This window comes from Citrus clementina, unplaced genomic scaffold (assembly GCF_000493195.1).
Source record: "Citrus clementina cultivar Clemenules unplaced genomic scaffold, Citrus_clementina_v1.0 scaffold_6, whole genome shotgun sequence".
In the NCBI taxonomy this organism is placed as follows: Eukaryota; Viridiplantae; Streptophyta; class Magnoliopsida; order Sapindales; family Rutaceae; genus Citrus; species Citrus x clementina.
Genome location: NW_006262139.1, coordinates 8,978,204 through 8,994,974, shown reverse-complemented (window position 1 = coordinate 8,994,974; position 16,771 = coordinate 8,978,204). Strand labels below are relative to the sequence as shown.

At 33.0% G+C, this 16,771-nt stretch overlaps 2 protein-coding genes across 2 annotated transcripts; both read left to right on the top strand.

Moving 5' to 3' along the window:
* Positions 1–8,520: 8,520 nt before the first annotated feature.
* LOC18038430 (hydroquinone glucosyltransferase) lies at positions 8,521–10,148 on the top strand. Its single transcript, XM_006428600.2, has one exon. It carries the CDS (start codon positions 8,588–8,590, stop codon positions 10,049–10,051), a length of 1,464 nt encoding a protein of 487 aa, XP_006428663.1. The 5' UTR covers positions 8,521–8,587; the 3' UTR covers positions 10,052–10,148.
* A 4,511-nt stretch (positions 10,149–14,659) lies between these two features.
* Positions 14,660–16,311, top strand: LOC18038429 (hydroquinone glucosyltransferase). Its single transcript, XM_006428599.2, has one exon. The coding sequence runs from the start codon at positions 14,716–14,718 to the stop codon at positions 16,174–16,176; it is 1,461 nt and encodes a 486-aa protein (XP_006428662.1). The 5' UTR covers positions 14,660–14,715; the 3' UTR covers positions 16,177–16,311.
* The last annotated feature ends 460 nt before the right edge of the window (positions 16,312–16,771 follow it).

Genomic DNA, 16,771 nt, shown 5'->3' with positions numbered 1-16,771 from the left:
CATTCATAAAAGTAGAAAAGTATAAATGTGTAAAAAGGGGGCAAATTGGGATAGAAATATAGATGTATAAAATCGAGGACAAAATCGGAACATGAACCAATTCAAAAAAGACATATATGCATGTATTATATTAATTAAACTAAATTATTTGTCCTTTAGATTTTTTTTCCTTTATCACTTTTAACCTTAAATTTATATTTAATATTTCTATACATGTGTCATGTAATGAATAGGGATGACAATTTGCGGGCCTATAGCCTGGACTTTCACATATTTTTTAATTATTTTTAAATTGTTGTAAATTTACAATGAGTTAATAATCAACAAGTTGTTATAATCAATAATAATTTAAAGAAAATGACTATTGACACAACTTAAAAGTAATTTTTAACTTCCAAGTATAAGAGTGTATTGTTGTATTATAGCTTGTGAGTCCGAGGTCGATCCAAGAGAAAAGATTTAATTTGTTTATTTTATTTTATCTAAAAATTGAAAATAAAACTTAAATATAAACAACTTAATTTAAATAAAACTATAAAATTGAATTAGTTAGGGTTGTGGATCCACTCTTAGTAGTAAATAAAACTTAATAAATTCTTTTTGCCATTTTTTTAGATTTATTGCCCAAAAGATTAATTATATAAATTATTATTATTTTCTCTTTAATTTTATGATGGAGTAAGTATTTATTGTGTCAAAGTTTAATTTGTTTACAATAAGTCAAAATACCATTTTACCATACCTTATGTTAAGATATTAAGAATTTATTGTGGCAAACTCCCTTGTTTGTCTACAATAAATCAAAATTTTAAAATATAAAATATGTATAAAATTAAATTGAAAATAATTTAATTTATACAATTAAAAATAGAATTTGATTAGATCATATTTATTTCCTAAGAGTTTCACCTTACCCAACTATTATTATTTAGTTAAGCATAGTTGAAATAAAAAGAATTATTAAAATTAAATTACTTATAATTAAAAGTAATAAAAACAACTAAAATTGAAAATACAACTAAATTTATTTATAAAAATAATTATACAAAATATAAAAAAAACATACCTGAAAAATAAGGTTATAGGGAGATTGAGAGAAATTGAGAAGAAAAGAGATGTAGAGAGATGATTAAAAACATAAAAATGAGACTTTGTTTATAGAAAAATAAATTCATAATCCAGTGTTTTGCGGTTCATCATTAGCTTCATGCATGCACTCCTCATAACCATTAGATCAAGATCTAATGGCTGGTCAAACTTCCAAAGTCAACATCACACGTGGCATCATTTGACACCTTCGATTCGGCCAAAGAACAGTTGAGATTTGGCAGGTTAATGGGTGGATCGGGTCGATCTGAATACAAAGATTCGGATCCTACAACTTGCTTCACTAACCATTGCCACGTGGCACAATCGTGGCCATGCACTCATACTTATTATAAGCTCATTTTATCATCTAATCAATGCTCAGTCAACAGAAAAAATCAACTTTTTAAACACAAGCCCAATTTTAAGCCGATCTTGACTCATCTTTAGGTTTTTAGACCTCCGGAATCTAAATTTGACATCTGTTTATTGTTTGGAGCCTCAAATTATGTGAAATTAATATTTTACCTAATAAACACAAAAAATAGATATATTTAATACATAATTAATAATTCCTAATTTATTGCATAAACAAAAATATAAATTATAACAAAAGCACAAAATAACATTATTATCGCTTGATAATTAAATAATTTTTAATACTTATCAACTATTTCAAAATAAAATAATAAATAAAGATAATGAAGCAAATAGAAGTTTACATATTTAATTTTTTTAGCATTGGATTCTCTAGTTTAAGCATCTTCTTAATTAATTAAGGCTTAAGAGAGAGTTTAGTATTTTAATTTTAGGTTTTTGAATCATCATAGATTTATAAATTAAGGATTTAAGTTTTCTTTTCTTTTATTATTTTTTACATTTTAGTTTTTATTTGAAAAATAGAGGGTTGGGCATTGCCGGAGGCTTCTTTCTTAAGTCCTTGTCCAGGTCCTTATATGCAGGGGTAGAACTATGTGGGTGCCCAGGGTGGCTCGGGCAACCCCCACAATTTCAAAAATATTTTTTTGCATACTTCAAAATTTTAAAATTATAAATAATTAAAAGAGAAAACATATGGGCCACCCATTTTTTTTTTACTTTTATTTCTTCTTTATAATTTAAAGCAAATAAAGAAAACTTTTTTGACTTTTAATAACTACGCCCCTGACCTTACGCCTCTTGCTCCTGCCTTTGCAAAGCCGGCCATCAACCTACATTTGTTCGTTGCTTTGGATCTTTCTCTCTGCATTTGGTTGGAGCCGGCTAATCATTATATTTTCAGTTTAAAGTTATGAAGCATCAAGATACACAATCAATTTAATTTATTTGTGAAACTTTGTAAGAAGATTAGAGCTTTTGGGGTTTTTTTTTCCTAGAAGAGGAGCCTTAGTGTATATTTATTTGTAAGTAAGATATGTTCATTGTTGGATTATAATGATTGTTATTTTAATTCTTACAGATGAAAAAGCAAATGATTGATAAATTTTTCAAGAGAAAAAATCCAGAAAGTACTCAAGCAGATACACAATTACCATCAGTATCTAATCCTGAACCCCCAATTTCTGAAAATCGGCCAACAAAATCTTCCAGAGTTGAAACTAATGAAGTTGATATTAATTCTTTAGAGCGTGATCCAGGACTATGTCGTCAAATATAGAGCTATCATGTTAATCAACAAGATGAAATTCGACGAGCATATATTTGAGCAGGTCCATACGAACCTGTACGTTTAAAAAACCCGCAGTCTGGAGATCATGTTCGCAACTTTCAAAGTTCATGGTATTCTCTATTTCCCACTTGATTGGAATATTCTATTGCAAATGATGCTGCTTTTTGTTTACCCTGCTTTCTTTTTAATAAACCATCTGGGCATAAAGGAGCAAAATCTTTCACGGTAGATGATTTTAGAACTTAGGAGGAAGTGAGAGGTAAAAAATGTGCTTTTCTAAACCATGTGGGCACTGATCCTGACTTTGTTCATAAACGTACTGAAAAATCATGTGAGGATTTGATGAATCAATCTCAACATATTCAACATGTTTTTCATAATTATACTACTCAAGATGTTATCGATAATCGACTGAGGCTTAAGTTCTTAATTAGAGCATCTCGGTATCTTGCACCTCAAGGTTCCACTTTTAGAGGCCATGATGGAAGCGAATCTTCAGATAATTGTGGGATTTTTCTTAAAATATTGGAAGTGTTGGTTGAAGATAATGAAACATTTGCTGACCTTATATCAAAAGCTCCTAGAAATGCAATTTATACATCACCAAAGATTCAAAAATACATTTTGCATATTTATTCAATGAAAGTCAGAAAGACAATTAGAGAAGAAATTAGGGATGCAAAGTTTTACATAATTTTTAATGAAGCGCGCAATGAGTAAAGAAAGAACAAATGGCAATAGTTTTGAGATTTGTTGATAAGGATGGAATTATTAGAGAACGGTTTTTTGGGCTAGTTCATGTCTCTGAGACTTCAGCACAAACCTTGAAAAAAAGAGATATATTTTGTATTGTCTAATCACACTTTAGACATTCAAAGCATCCGAGGCCAAGGATACGATAGTGCAAGTGATATGCGAGGTGAATGGAATGGTTTACAAGCTTTGATTTTAAAAGATTGTCCATGTACTTATTATATTCACTGTTTAGCACATCGGTTACAATTAGCATTAGTTACAGCATTCAAAGTGGTAATTCTTGTGCATCAATTTTTTACAAAATTAACTTCTGTTGTGAATATTGTTCATCCATCTTGCAAGCGTAATGATGAGCTGAAACGTGCTAAAGCTTATGAGATTGCACATATGCTTGCTCTTGATGAACTTGAGACTGGTAAATGGCTTAATCAAATTGGGACCTTACAACGGGCTGGTGAAACTCGATGGGGTTCTCATTTCAAATCAGTTTCTAGTTTGATAAATATGTTTAGTGCAACATATAAAGTTTTAATTAATATTGCGGATGAGGGAGTCACATACGCATCACGGGGAGATGCAGATGCAACTTATGGAGCGATAACTTCATTTGAATTTGTCTTTGTTTTACATCTTATGAAAAATATCATGGCGATCACTGATTTACTTTCTCAAGCTTTACAATGTCAATCACAGGACATTCTTAATGCCATGCGCCTTATTTCATCTGCTAAAGTACTTTTGCAGAAAATGAGAGATGAAAAATGGCAGAAGTTGCTAGAGAATGTGATTTCTTTTTGTAAAGCACACAATATTGACATTCCAAATATGAATGCTTGTTATATTGCAAGGCAAGGTAGAGCTCGTAATCAAGAAGATAACTTTGCTATGGAGCAGCATTATCGGGTAAATAGTTTTTATGCAGCAATAGATTCTCAATTGCAAGAATTAAATATTCGATTTAATGATAGCTCAGTAGAGTTGCTTATGCTTAGCTCAACCTTGGATCCTCGAGAAGGATATAATTATTTTAGAATTGATGATATTTATCAATTGGTTGATAAGTTTTATTGAGATGACTTCACAAATAATGAAAAGATATATTTGAGAGTGCAGCTTGATCATTATAATTATAATGTTGTTCAAGATCTAGAGTTTAAAAATTTATCATCTCTTTCTGATTTATGTTAATGGTTGGTACGAACAAGAAGATCATCAATATATCCACTTGTCTACAGAATAATTGTGTTGGTGCTTACTCTTCCAGTTTCTACAGCAACAACTAAACGATCTTTTTCAGCTATGCGTATTGTCAAGACTAGACTTCGCAACAAAATCGATTATGATTTCCTCACAGACACATTTATCACATACATCGAGAAAGATATTGCCAAGAAGATTAGCATGGAATCAGTCATAGATGATTTTAGGGATATGAAAGAACGTAAAGTTGGCTTTTAATATATGTTAAATTATGTAGTACAAGATACAATTATTTTATATTTTCATGTAATTTGAGACTTGAATGATACCTTATTTTCATTTTTCTTTCACGATCCTTTTGTGCATGTTCATTATTTTTAATTTAAACTTCAAATTTTGGATTACGAATTAGTCATTAGTTAAAATTTGATCTTGTGACATCTTTCAGCAACCCCTGAACCAGAAGTTTGGTTCCGCCCCTGCTTATATGAAAGGCCTAGACCTAAGCTCGTCAGACATGGTTGGGCTGGCCTTTCCAAACCTAATAATGACACATAAAGTTAAGTTAATAAATGATGGAAAATTGAGAGATGTCAATTCATAATTGAGTTTGATTATACTTTTGTTGTGATAAATTAACTTTTTTAGTTGGACAATAAATCAACAAATTGACATGGATTATGTCGATTGAAATTGGGGATAACGTGGTTGGGTTCATTTGGAACTGATGGATCTTGACTAAATCAACCATAAGCAAGTAAGAAATTGCACTCGAAAGATCAATTACTGAGGAGGTGAGTCTAAAAGGGGTCACCTTAATTAAGTTGGTGATCCACAAAAAGTAGAGGACGTTGTTGCTCGAGTTTACATGAAGGATGAGGTGATAACACAATCCATGATACCCAAGCTGATCAAGCAAACATTCTTACTATCATTTTTTTTGGGCATAAACAACTTTCTTGCATGTAACAAATATTTCTAATATTGTTGTCATGAATTAGTTCAAGAATAAAAAAAGGTAAAATAGCTTAAAGGTTACATGAAGGGAGAAAAAAAAATTAAGCTACCTTATCCATTATATAGTATCCAATGGTCGGCAAATAAAAATTCTCTTATAACCTAAGTATATTTATGTTTTAAAAGATCTTTTGATGCATTTAAATTTTTATTTAAGTACAATCGGGATCTTTTTATTTATTAGCTATCAATCACGTGATTATATTAACTTTACTAAAATATCTTATTATGAAAGAATCTTAATTGGTGATCGGCATATATTGCACCAGATGCACAACACAGCAAGTGTAGGCTATAAGCAAATAAAAATTGACAAAGATTTCTTTATGAATACTAGGACAATAAAAATATGCATGCATGTAATAATCCATCATACTAATAGCAAGAAATATTCCACAAACTATGCTATTGCTTTCATTTATATAATGTAGTTTTTACTTTTATCTTCAATATTAGTATTTCATAATCTAATGATAAACATTTGTCTTTTTCCACTCTGACTGTAATACTCCCAATTTTTCTAGGGTACTTTAGTAAACTTATCAAGGACATCTTAGTTATTTTATTAAAGTATTTATTTTCTTTCCCTAGCATTAAGTACAAAAAGAAAAAAAAATGATATCTCCAATTTACAAGAGAGAGATCGGGAAAGAGATGAAGAAGACAAAGGAGAGAGAAAAGAAAAGAAGAAGAGAAGAAGAAAAAACTTGTCTTCTTAGTTTGGCCATGAGTAGAACAATAGAAAGAGAAATGAAATCAGAGAGGTGAGTTTATTTTTGGTGTTTATGAATGAATTAAAAACTGATTATTTATTAGTAGTAGTAACGGTAATCTTAAATTTTGCATGGAAATAAACTAATAATCGGTTGCTTCAAAAATCATAATGATTAATACAAATTGATTTCTATTTCGGGTTTTGTATATATTAAACTAGACATCTTTAAGAATGTTTTGCAAACATGCTAACTAGATAAGAATTACAAAATCATTTTACTAATACCTAAGTTTCTTCAAAAAATTACGAAATTCGAAATAATGATTTGTATATATGTCTAGTTTGATTATGGAAATTTTCGTGATTTTATAATAAAAGGATAAATTATTTTGTATTTTTAAAGCAAGTATGTTCAAAATAGTAAAAAGTTTGATAGACTTAATGATGTCCGAAACAAAAAAAAATTTCAGTAGTTTTTTAAGAAATTAAAGTATGAAGTTTTTATTCTAAAGTTTCAATATGTTAGCATGCACTCTAAAAATTTGAATATTTTTCCAATTAGGAAATAATTTATTAAAAATTAGAGAACAGAGGTTGTTCTGTCTAGAATAGTTATTGAGATTATTTGAGGTTGAGTTTATTATATTTTATAAAGAGGAACTTGAGGATATTGAAGTTTATGATTATGATCCTATTCCTATATCTTATGAGAGTTTTTATTATATATTAATTTTAGGCTAAAGATTTTGATATGCTTTTTTACTTGTGAATGTGAAGAGGTAAGTGAACTAAACTTATAAATGAATCACAATGAACAATATGTATATGTTTGGCATGATTGAATTTCTATTATATATATGGATATTAATTTATATGATTTTACCAATGTGTTTATGTCATGTATTGTTATGTGTTAAGTGTGAATGCATACATGGACATATCTATATGTCAAGGGCTATTGGCATTAGCATGAACATGCATTATATTTTTTTTATAAAATGAGAAAGCGGATTTTTATCAAATTGATTCTAAAGAAAGAAAGTAAACAAGTTTCTTTCTTCCCTTAGGTACTTGAATTTGTTACTTATTTAGTAGGTACTTAATATATTATGTTAAGAGATAAGTGGGTAAAGGATGCTTGCGTGAAGCCCAAGATGAGTTTATGTGAAAGTCTAAATGTTCAGTGAGAAACCTACTAAGTGATAGTTAAATGAAGGTAGTTCAAGTAAATGATTTGAAAGAAAATGTGAAAATATGAGGTTTTGATGGATTTATTTCACAATGTTTCAAAAGACCATTGCACTCATGCATTTGCAATGTATTTAAATATGTATGTATTTTTGTATATTAAAAAACAAGTTTGCTTATCAAGTTTTGTACTCATTATAGTTTATTGTAATTCTCATAAATTAAAATTATTCACGATGAATAAGGAGGAGAACTTGAATTGAGAATAATACATGATTTGGCATTTTAAAGTCTTTTGCTGTGTGAGGATTAAATATTTTTAAATTGTATAGAGATTTTTAAATTTATCAGTTTTAGTGATTATGTCATACTTAAGTTGCAAACTATATGTAAAAATCATTCTAAGGAGAAACTTTTAGACATATTAGAAGTATCATATTAACCATATAACAAATAAATAATAATATAACATGTGTATTTATTTTGTCAAATTTCATTCAAGTGATAATAAATTTAATTTAATTACACTTAATATATATATATATATATATATATATATATATATATATATATATATATATATATATTAATTATATTATCTTTTATATATTTTAAAATTCTTCCATCCATCGTTCATCCCTAGAAAGATTGGATTGAGTTGTTACATCGTTCATCCATCGTTCATCCATCGTTCATCCCTAGAAAAATAGTAATAAACCGACTAGGTTTATGGGTCCTCACAATATGAAACACAATAAATACAATATAATTCAAAACTTTTAAAAATTAAACATAAAATTTCTGGTTCTTATTATGGGACACATAGTGCGCCCACCTGATCATAATAATGCGCCCAACACAGACAAGGTTTTGTCCCTATATATTGGTTACAAACCTTGACTTCCCAGAAGAAACATATCTGAATTACATCACTACTTAAAAGAAACCCTACAAAAATGGAGACCCAAAACTCAAAACAAATACCCCGTGCCCATGTAGCCATGGTGCCAACGCCAGGCATAGGTCACCTAATTCCCCAAGTTGAGTTAGCCAAGCGACTAGTACATCAACACAACTTTCTAGTCACCATCTTCATCCCCACCATCGATGATGGCAGAGGCTCATCCATGGAACCACAAAGACAGGTCCTCGAATCCCTACCCACTTCCATTTCCACCATCTTTCTTCCTCCTGTGAGTTTTGATGACTTGCCTGACGACGTTCGGATGGAAACCCGGATCACACTCACCCTCGCTCGCTCTCTTTCTTCACTAAGGGATGCTCTCAAGGTGTTAGCGGAGTCAACTCGGCTAGTTGCTCTAGTTGTTGATATTTTTGGGTCGGCTGCGTTCGACGTGGCTAATGAATTTGGTGTTCCTGTTTATATTTTCTTTACTACAACGGCCATGGTACTGTCTCTTATCTTTCACTTACCTGAGCTTGATGTTAAGTTTAGCTGTGAGTATAGGGACGTGCCTGAACCGGTCCAATTGCCCGGATGTGTCCCGATCAACGGGCGTGATTTTGCAGATCCGTTCCAACAGAGAAAGAATGAGGCATATCGAATTTTTTTAAGCTTTAGCAAACAGTATCTGGTAGCAGCTGGGATTATGGTCAATAGTTTTATGGATTTGGAAACGGGGGCTTTCAAGGCTTTAATGGAAGGAGATTCGAGTTTTAAACCTCCTCCGGTTTATCCGGTTGGACCGTTGGTTCAGACCGGATCAACCAATGAGACTAATAACGATAGACGCCATGAGTGTTTGAAGTGGTTAGATGAGCAGCCAAGTGAGTCAGTTCTATTTGTTTGTTTTGGTAGTGGTGGGACCCTATCACCGGAGCAGTTAAATGAATTGGCCTTAGGACTTGAAATGAGTGGGCAGAGATTCTTATGGGTTGTTAGGAGCCCACATGAGAGAGCAGCAAATGCCACTTATTTTGGCATCCAGAGCATGAAAGATCCTTTTGATTTTTTACCAAAAGGGTTCTTGGATAGGACCAAAGGGGTGGGTCTAGTGGTGCCCTCTTGGTCTCCTCAGGTTCAGGTGCTGAGGCATGGCTCGACCGGAGGGTTCTTGAGTCACTGTGGATGGAACTCGATTTTAGAAAGCATAGTGCATGGTGTGCCAATAATTGCTTGGCCACTCTATGCAGAACAAAAGATGAATGCTGTGCTTTTGATTGATGATTTGAAGGTCTCATTTAGGGTCAAAGTCAATGAAAATGGCCTGGTGGGCAGAGAAGATATAGCCAATTATGCAAAGGGCTTGATTCAAGGAGAAGAAGGGAAGTTGTTAAGGAGCAAGATGAGAGCACTAAAGGATGCAGCCGCAAATGCTTTGAGCCCAGATGGATCTTCTACCAAATCACTTGCCCAGGTGGCTCAGAAATGGAAGAACCTGGAAAGTGAGACAAAGTAATGCCGTTTCCTTCAATGTATGTGTAATCTTCTTTATTTCTTGCTAATCTTCTTATCGTGAAGGTTTAATAATTGCAACATTGCGTTATATTTGTATAAGCACCTAATTGAGTAATTTTCAAATAATTTTATTAACTGATCACCTTAATTTAAAAGAAAGAACTAACTCTTAATATTGTAGGAAAACAAGTAATTAATAAATAACAAGTACAAAAATATGTAGATGACCAAAAAACTAATTAAAAAATGAGACTCTTTTAAGCTTCTTTCTTTTTTTTTTTTTGGTCTTATCCACGAGGTATCCTGGGGAGGGCCCCAACTGTGGGAGGCACCTTTAAGCCCGTACCACAACTCAGACTAGAAGTCCCCGCTCGAACCGGGAGGCACAGGTTCTCCCAACAAATGCGACTTCCCTGCGACTCGAACTGGGGAGCAAACCCAGTCAAGCCACTTAAGGGGACTCCATTGCCAGTGGAGCCAACACTTTGTTGGTTTTAAGCTTCTTTCTTTAATTTATCTTAATTACTATCATAATACCTCTTAATAAGGAGAGATTTTAGAATACTTCTGATGTATTACAATTAATTGATGCATACGTGACATGTGTATTTGAATTTAATATAACCACCACCACTTACATAATAGTTTTTCAAAATAAATACGCACCTGTCATAAGATCATTTGCTTATTGTATTGATACGCCACCTCTGATGTATTCTAAGTTTTCTCCTTAATAAGATGTCATTGGAATTAGACCTGAGGGCACATTAGTTACCATGATAACACTGCATGCATGCCTATGCTTTAAATATTTAGTTTGCAAATTTTCCGCTAATTAGGACTTGGGCAAAATATTACTCATTTCACATGTTTTGTACTAAATAAATTTAGATGTGTCGTGGCTATAATATTATGAACTTCTTCTTGTTGTTGTTGCTGCCATTATGGAGATAGAAACGATGTCTCCATATAGCACCAGGTAGACACTATTTCTATTGCCATGGTCGTTAAAATATAAGTGCTCATTGTGAATAACATACGAAAACACGTTGACCAAAAAACTAATAGTGAAATGTAACACTTTCAGGGTTTTTTCTTCCACTTAACTTAATGACCATTATATACATTAGCGCTTAATAAGATGGTACAGGAATGAGGCCGAAGGGTACATTAATTACCATAATATCATTGTGTCTATGCCTGAACTTTTACGTACCATGAATCCAGGACTTTCCCTGCACATTTTCTGCTGATATTTAATACTAGGGCCATAATGTTTAGGATAAGAATGCTCTTATGGTTTGGCTTGCTCTGAGTATTGAGTAATATGTGATTGGCGGGTAATAAATTAAAAAATAAAAATAAATAAGTTTTAGTCATACATTAATATTAAAGGACATAATGCATAAGATTTTTAAAAGTTCAGAAGAGTTCAAGTTGGGAAAGAATCTTAATGGTAATATTTGTCCGTTTCACATGTTTTTTACTAAATACTTTTTAATATGCTGCGACTATATGGGAACGATTTTTATGAGAATTTAAGTGTAGTTTTAATCAATATTACATCGGATGCGGATATAAGATTATGTTGGGTTGATATAATACTTAGGACAATAACTAACAATATAAACGCAAACATATTCACTACCAATTATTTATAACCCAAAGGAAAATGACGTAACACTAAAGTTTAATACAATACTTGAGAAAATTTACGAGTTTGGCTTAACCTATCGAAACTTAATTATTATAGATGAAAATCAGGTATCATGAAACGAAAATGTCGGTAGTGCCTACCAAAGTAATGATAATAAAAAGAAAAACCATGAAGCAGAGGATGATTGTGAAACATGTGCTTGTGCCCCACCACTAAAGAAGAACCAATGACAATCAATAGTTATTAGAATCGTGAATAACGTGTAACTCTCATAATTGGTTGCCCAACTATCTTCATTCCAAAAAGGAGCATGATTTGTGAACCATGTGCTTGTAGTCGTGGTCGATCGACTCGTAAAGTAATTTCAATGACTAGGTGATTTAAGTTTGCTTGCCCCTTTTAAGCATTACAGCTATACACTTAAAGCTACATTACAGCTATACACTTAAAGCTAGGAAAATGGTTGAAGGTTATAAATTTTTTAACTACGTGTTGCACCCATTGTTCTTCATTTTTTAAGCTATTAACTCCATTCGTGGAAGAAGGATGGACGTTTGCTTGTCAGTGTCCCTGTGCTACTTTTAATTCCCTTTTTATGGGGCCTTGCTGATGAATTTTGATTTCAAATTATTAGGAAATTGAGCTTCCTCCCAGGATTTCCAAGCAATTTGTCAAGTAATAAATCAATAGAAAAAAAATTAAATTGAGAATAATATCAATCTCACAACACAATATTTACATAGAAAACTTTAAATCTGGAGAAAAATCAAGGCCGTTATAAAAAATACAACTAAAGAAAAATATTCACTATGTGAAAAATCATTACAACCATACTTTCAGAAATAATTTTCTCTCACCCAAACCCCAAATACACCCAAAACTCTCAATTTAAGAGTAATTATCTTCAACTCTCAAATTCCCTCTAAATGCAAGAAGAAATGAATATTTTGGGATGATTTAAATGAAGCGATGAACCCCTCTATTTATAGCCACCAGTGGCTACTGTTCATCTTGCGGCTACTGTTCATTTTGCGTTTTTTTTTTCTCTTAATTCAAAGATTTGAATGTCAACATTCAAATCTTTGAATTTTGATAATGGCTGGCACCCCATCTAGAAGGGTGGTGCCGGCTTGCCTCTTTTCACATTCTCCCACTTAGAGATTTGATTGAGAACTAATCAATCTCCACACTAACCTTACTATTTTCACCTTAGTCATAATCCTCACTATAGAGAATTATCATACTCCACCATAAAAGAGTATACCACTTAGAATTAATTACCAATTCTAAAAATTTTACATCGACACATGTCGAAATATTCTGCTAAAATTTATGGTGCAACTTCCATGTTGGCTTTCTTGGAAATTCATCAGCCATCGACATAAATTCCACTACACACTCTACATCAAAACCATGCCTTGTGTGCAAATCTTGTGGACCCGCTAGTAGTAAAACATCTTATTTCATGGTACTAGCGGTATACCATGAGGATGTCATCATCATCTATTTTACAAGGGATCATCATCTCCCACGATTATGAGATACTTACCACTAGCAATACTATCAGTATATGATTTGGAGCCACTTGCCAATCCTGCTCTATTTCCACTATGACAATCTCTTTTTAAGTGCCCCGATTATCCACACCCCGAGCAAACTCTTTTCTTCTTAGATTTATCTTTCTTCCAATTCTCTACAATTGCCAAAGCCGAGACATCTGTAGTTTCAGTACTTTCACCACTCAGTCTTCTTTTTTATGAGAGTAAAGTACTAGGAACTTTTTCAAGATCTACTGTCTCCTTCCTGTACATCAAAGTAGGTAACAAGTGTTTATAGGAAGTTGGAAGTGACCATAGTAACCTAAGCGCCTTGTCCTCATCTTCAATTTTAACTCCAATGGCTTCTAGTTCTAACACAATACCATTGAGAACACTAAGGTGATCGGAAATTTTTGTACCTTCAGCCGTTCGCAGTATGTGAAATCGCTCTTTCAGGTACAATCGATTTGAAATGCTCTTTGTCTGATACAACTTTTCTAACTTCTCCCAAAGTTCTTTCCCTGTAGGAATTTTTCCTACATTTGCAAGAACATTCTTTGCTAAAACATTTGCACCACGCATCCACCACTAGTTTCTGTTGTTTGCAACAAATATTTTGTTATTGGTCACTGCATTATTATTACATGTAATAAATTTCCGTAACATACATTGTGTAGAAACATAAATTGTATATCTATAATGGAAAAGTTGTTACCGATAATAGAAATTAATCCTAAGTTAGGACAGAGCCTAACAAATTAATACAAATACGTTTGCTATGAATTTCTTATAACCCAAAAGAAAAAAAAAAGTCAAACACTAAAATATTATGAGGTTCTAAAGGAATTTACGGATTTGAACTAATCTACTAATTAAGGAATTTATAATGTAAAACCCACATTCCAATTAAAAAAAGAAAATCATCGTAGTCCCTACTCATACAATTAAAAAACAATAAAACAAAAAAAAAACAAAATACTAAACTCATCCAAAAACAACCTATATGTATTATCTTTAAGAATATTCATATTTTATAAGCTCCATGGGACTTAATTAAAATACACTCATTCAAAATGATGAGATAGCTTAAACAAGAGAAAAGTTGATTTTGCCAATTATTTTATTTTAATGACAATTTTAATTAGATAATTGTTAAATTACAGTTGCTCTAACTTATATTCCATTCAAAAATATGTAAAAAGGTGACTTAGCAATATCCTAAATACAATAAAATTCTGAACATTTAAAATAAAAAAAATTGTGGTTCTTATTACATATTTTAAGTTTTGTGGTTCTTATTATTCGACACATGGACCTATTAAATGATCCTCTACGATTGAGCGCACCACTTCAACATGGTAGTGCACCCAACGTACACAACGTCTTGCCCTCTATATATTTAGTTATAGACCATGATTTTCCTTAAAAAACGTGTGTCAATAACATCACTTCAAAAGAAACTCTACAAAAATGGAGACCCAAAACTCAAAACAAATACCCGGTGCCCATGTAGCCATGGTGCCAACGCCGGGCATGGGTCATCTAATTCCCCTGGTTGAGTTAGCCAAGCGACTAGTACTTCAACACAACTTTCTAGTCTCCATCTTCATCCCCACCATCGATGATGGCACAGGCTCATTCATGCAACCACAAAGACAGGTCCTCGAATCCCTACCCACTTCCATTTCCACCATCTTTCTTCCTCCGGTGAGTTTGGATGACTTGCCTGACAACGTTCCGATCGAAACTCGGATCATACTCACCCTCGTTCGGTCACTTTCTTCACTAAGGGATGCTCTCAAGGTGTTAACGGAGTCAACTCGGCTAGTTGCTCTAGTTGTTGATTGTTTTGGGTCGGCTGCGTTCGATGTGGCAAATGAAGTCGGTGTTCCTGCTTATATTTTCTTTACTACAACGGCCATGGTACTGTCTTTTCTCTTTCATTTACCTGAGCTAGATGTTAAGTTTAACTGTGAGTATAGGGACATGCCTGAACCGGTCCAGTTACCCGGATGCGTCCCCGTTCACGGGCGTGATTTTATAGAGCCCGTCCAACAGAGAAAGAATAAGGCATATCGATTTCTTTTAAGCTTTAGGAAACAGTATCATTTAGCAGCTGGGATTATGGTTAATAGTTTTATGGAATTGGAAACGGGGCCTTTCAAGGCTTTAATGGAAGGAGAATCGAGTTTTAATCCTCCTCCGGTTTATCCGGTTGGACCGTTGATTCAGACCGGATCAACCAATGAGACTAATAAGAGATCCCCTGCGTGTTTGAAGTGGTTAGATGAGCAGCCAAGTGAGTCAGTTCTATTTGTTTGTTTTGGTAGTGGAGGGACGCTATCACAGGAGCAGTTAAATGAATTGGCCTTAGGACTTGAAATGAGTGGGCAAAGATTCTTGTGGGTTGCTAAGAGCCCACATGAGGAAGCAGCAAATGCCACTTATTTTAGTGTCCAGAGCATGAAAGATCCTCTTGATTTTTTACCGAAAGGGTTCCTGGATAGGACTAAAGGGGTGGGTCTAGTGGTGCCCTCTTGGTCTCCTCAGGTTCAGGTGCTGAGGCATGGCTCGACCGGAGGGTTCTTGAGTCACTGTGGATGGAACTCGATTTTGGAAAGCATAGTGCACGGTGTGCCAATAATTGCATGGCCACTCTATTCAGAACAAAAGATGAACGCTGTGCTTCTGACTGATGATTTGAAGGTCTCATTCAGGGTCAAAGTCAATGAAAATGGTCTGGTGGGCAGAGAAGATATAGCCAATTATGCAAAGGGCTTGATTCAAGGAGAAGAAGGGAAGTTGCTAAGGAAGAAGATGAGAGCACTAAAGGATGCAGCCGCAAATGCTTTGAGCCCAGATGGATCTTCTACCAAATCACTTGCCCAGGTGGCTCAGAGATGGAAGAACCCGGAAATTGAGACAAAGTAATGCGGTTTCCTTCAATGCATGTGTAATCTTCTTTATTTTTTTGCTAATCCAATAATTGCAACATTGCGTGGTATATGCCTAACGACCTAATCTAACAATTTTCAAGTAATTAATCAAGTGTAATTAGCTGGTCACCTAATCTTAAATTCTTTCTTTTTTTTTCTTTCTCCAAAAAATATTGCACTGTCTCCAGCATCAACTGTATCTAACTCTTAATAATATCTAGTTCAGCTGTATTTAGTCAGACTTACTAATCTTGGGTGCTCCAGAAAAACAAAAAGAAAGAATTAACGCTTAATAATATAGTAAAGCAAGTAATTAGTAAATAACAAGGGTAAAAACACGTTTATGACTAGAAAATTAATTAAAAAATAAACCCTTTCAAAGTTCTTTCTTTCATATATCTTAATTACCATCATAATACTTCTTAATAAAATGTTATTGAGGCACATTAATTACCATAATAAGACTGCACCCATGCCTATGATTTATAAACAATGATTTTCTTTGCAAATTTTTTGCTAATTAGGACTAGAACATAATATTTATTCCTGTCACACATTTTGTACTATATAAATTTAGATGCGTCATGACT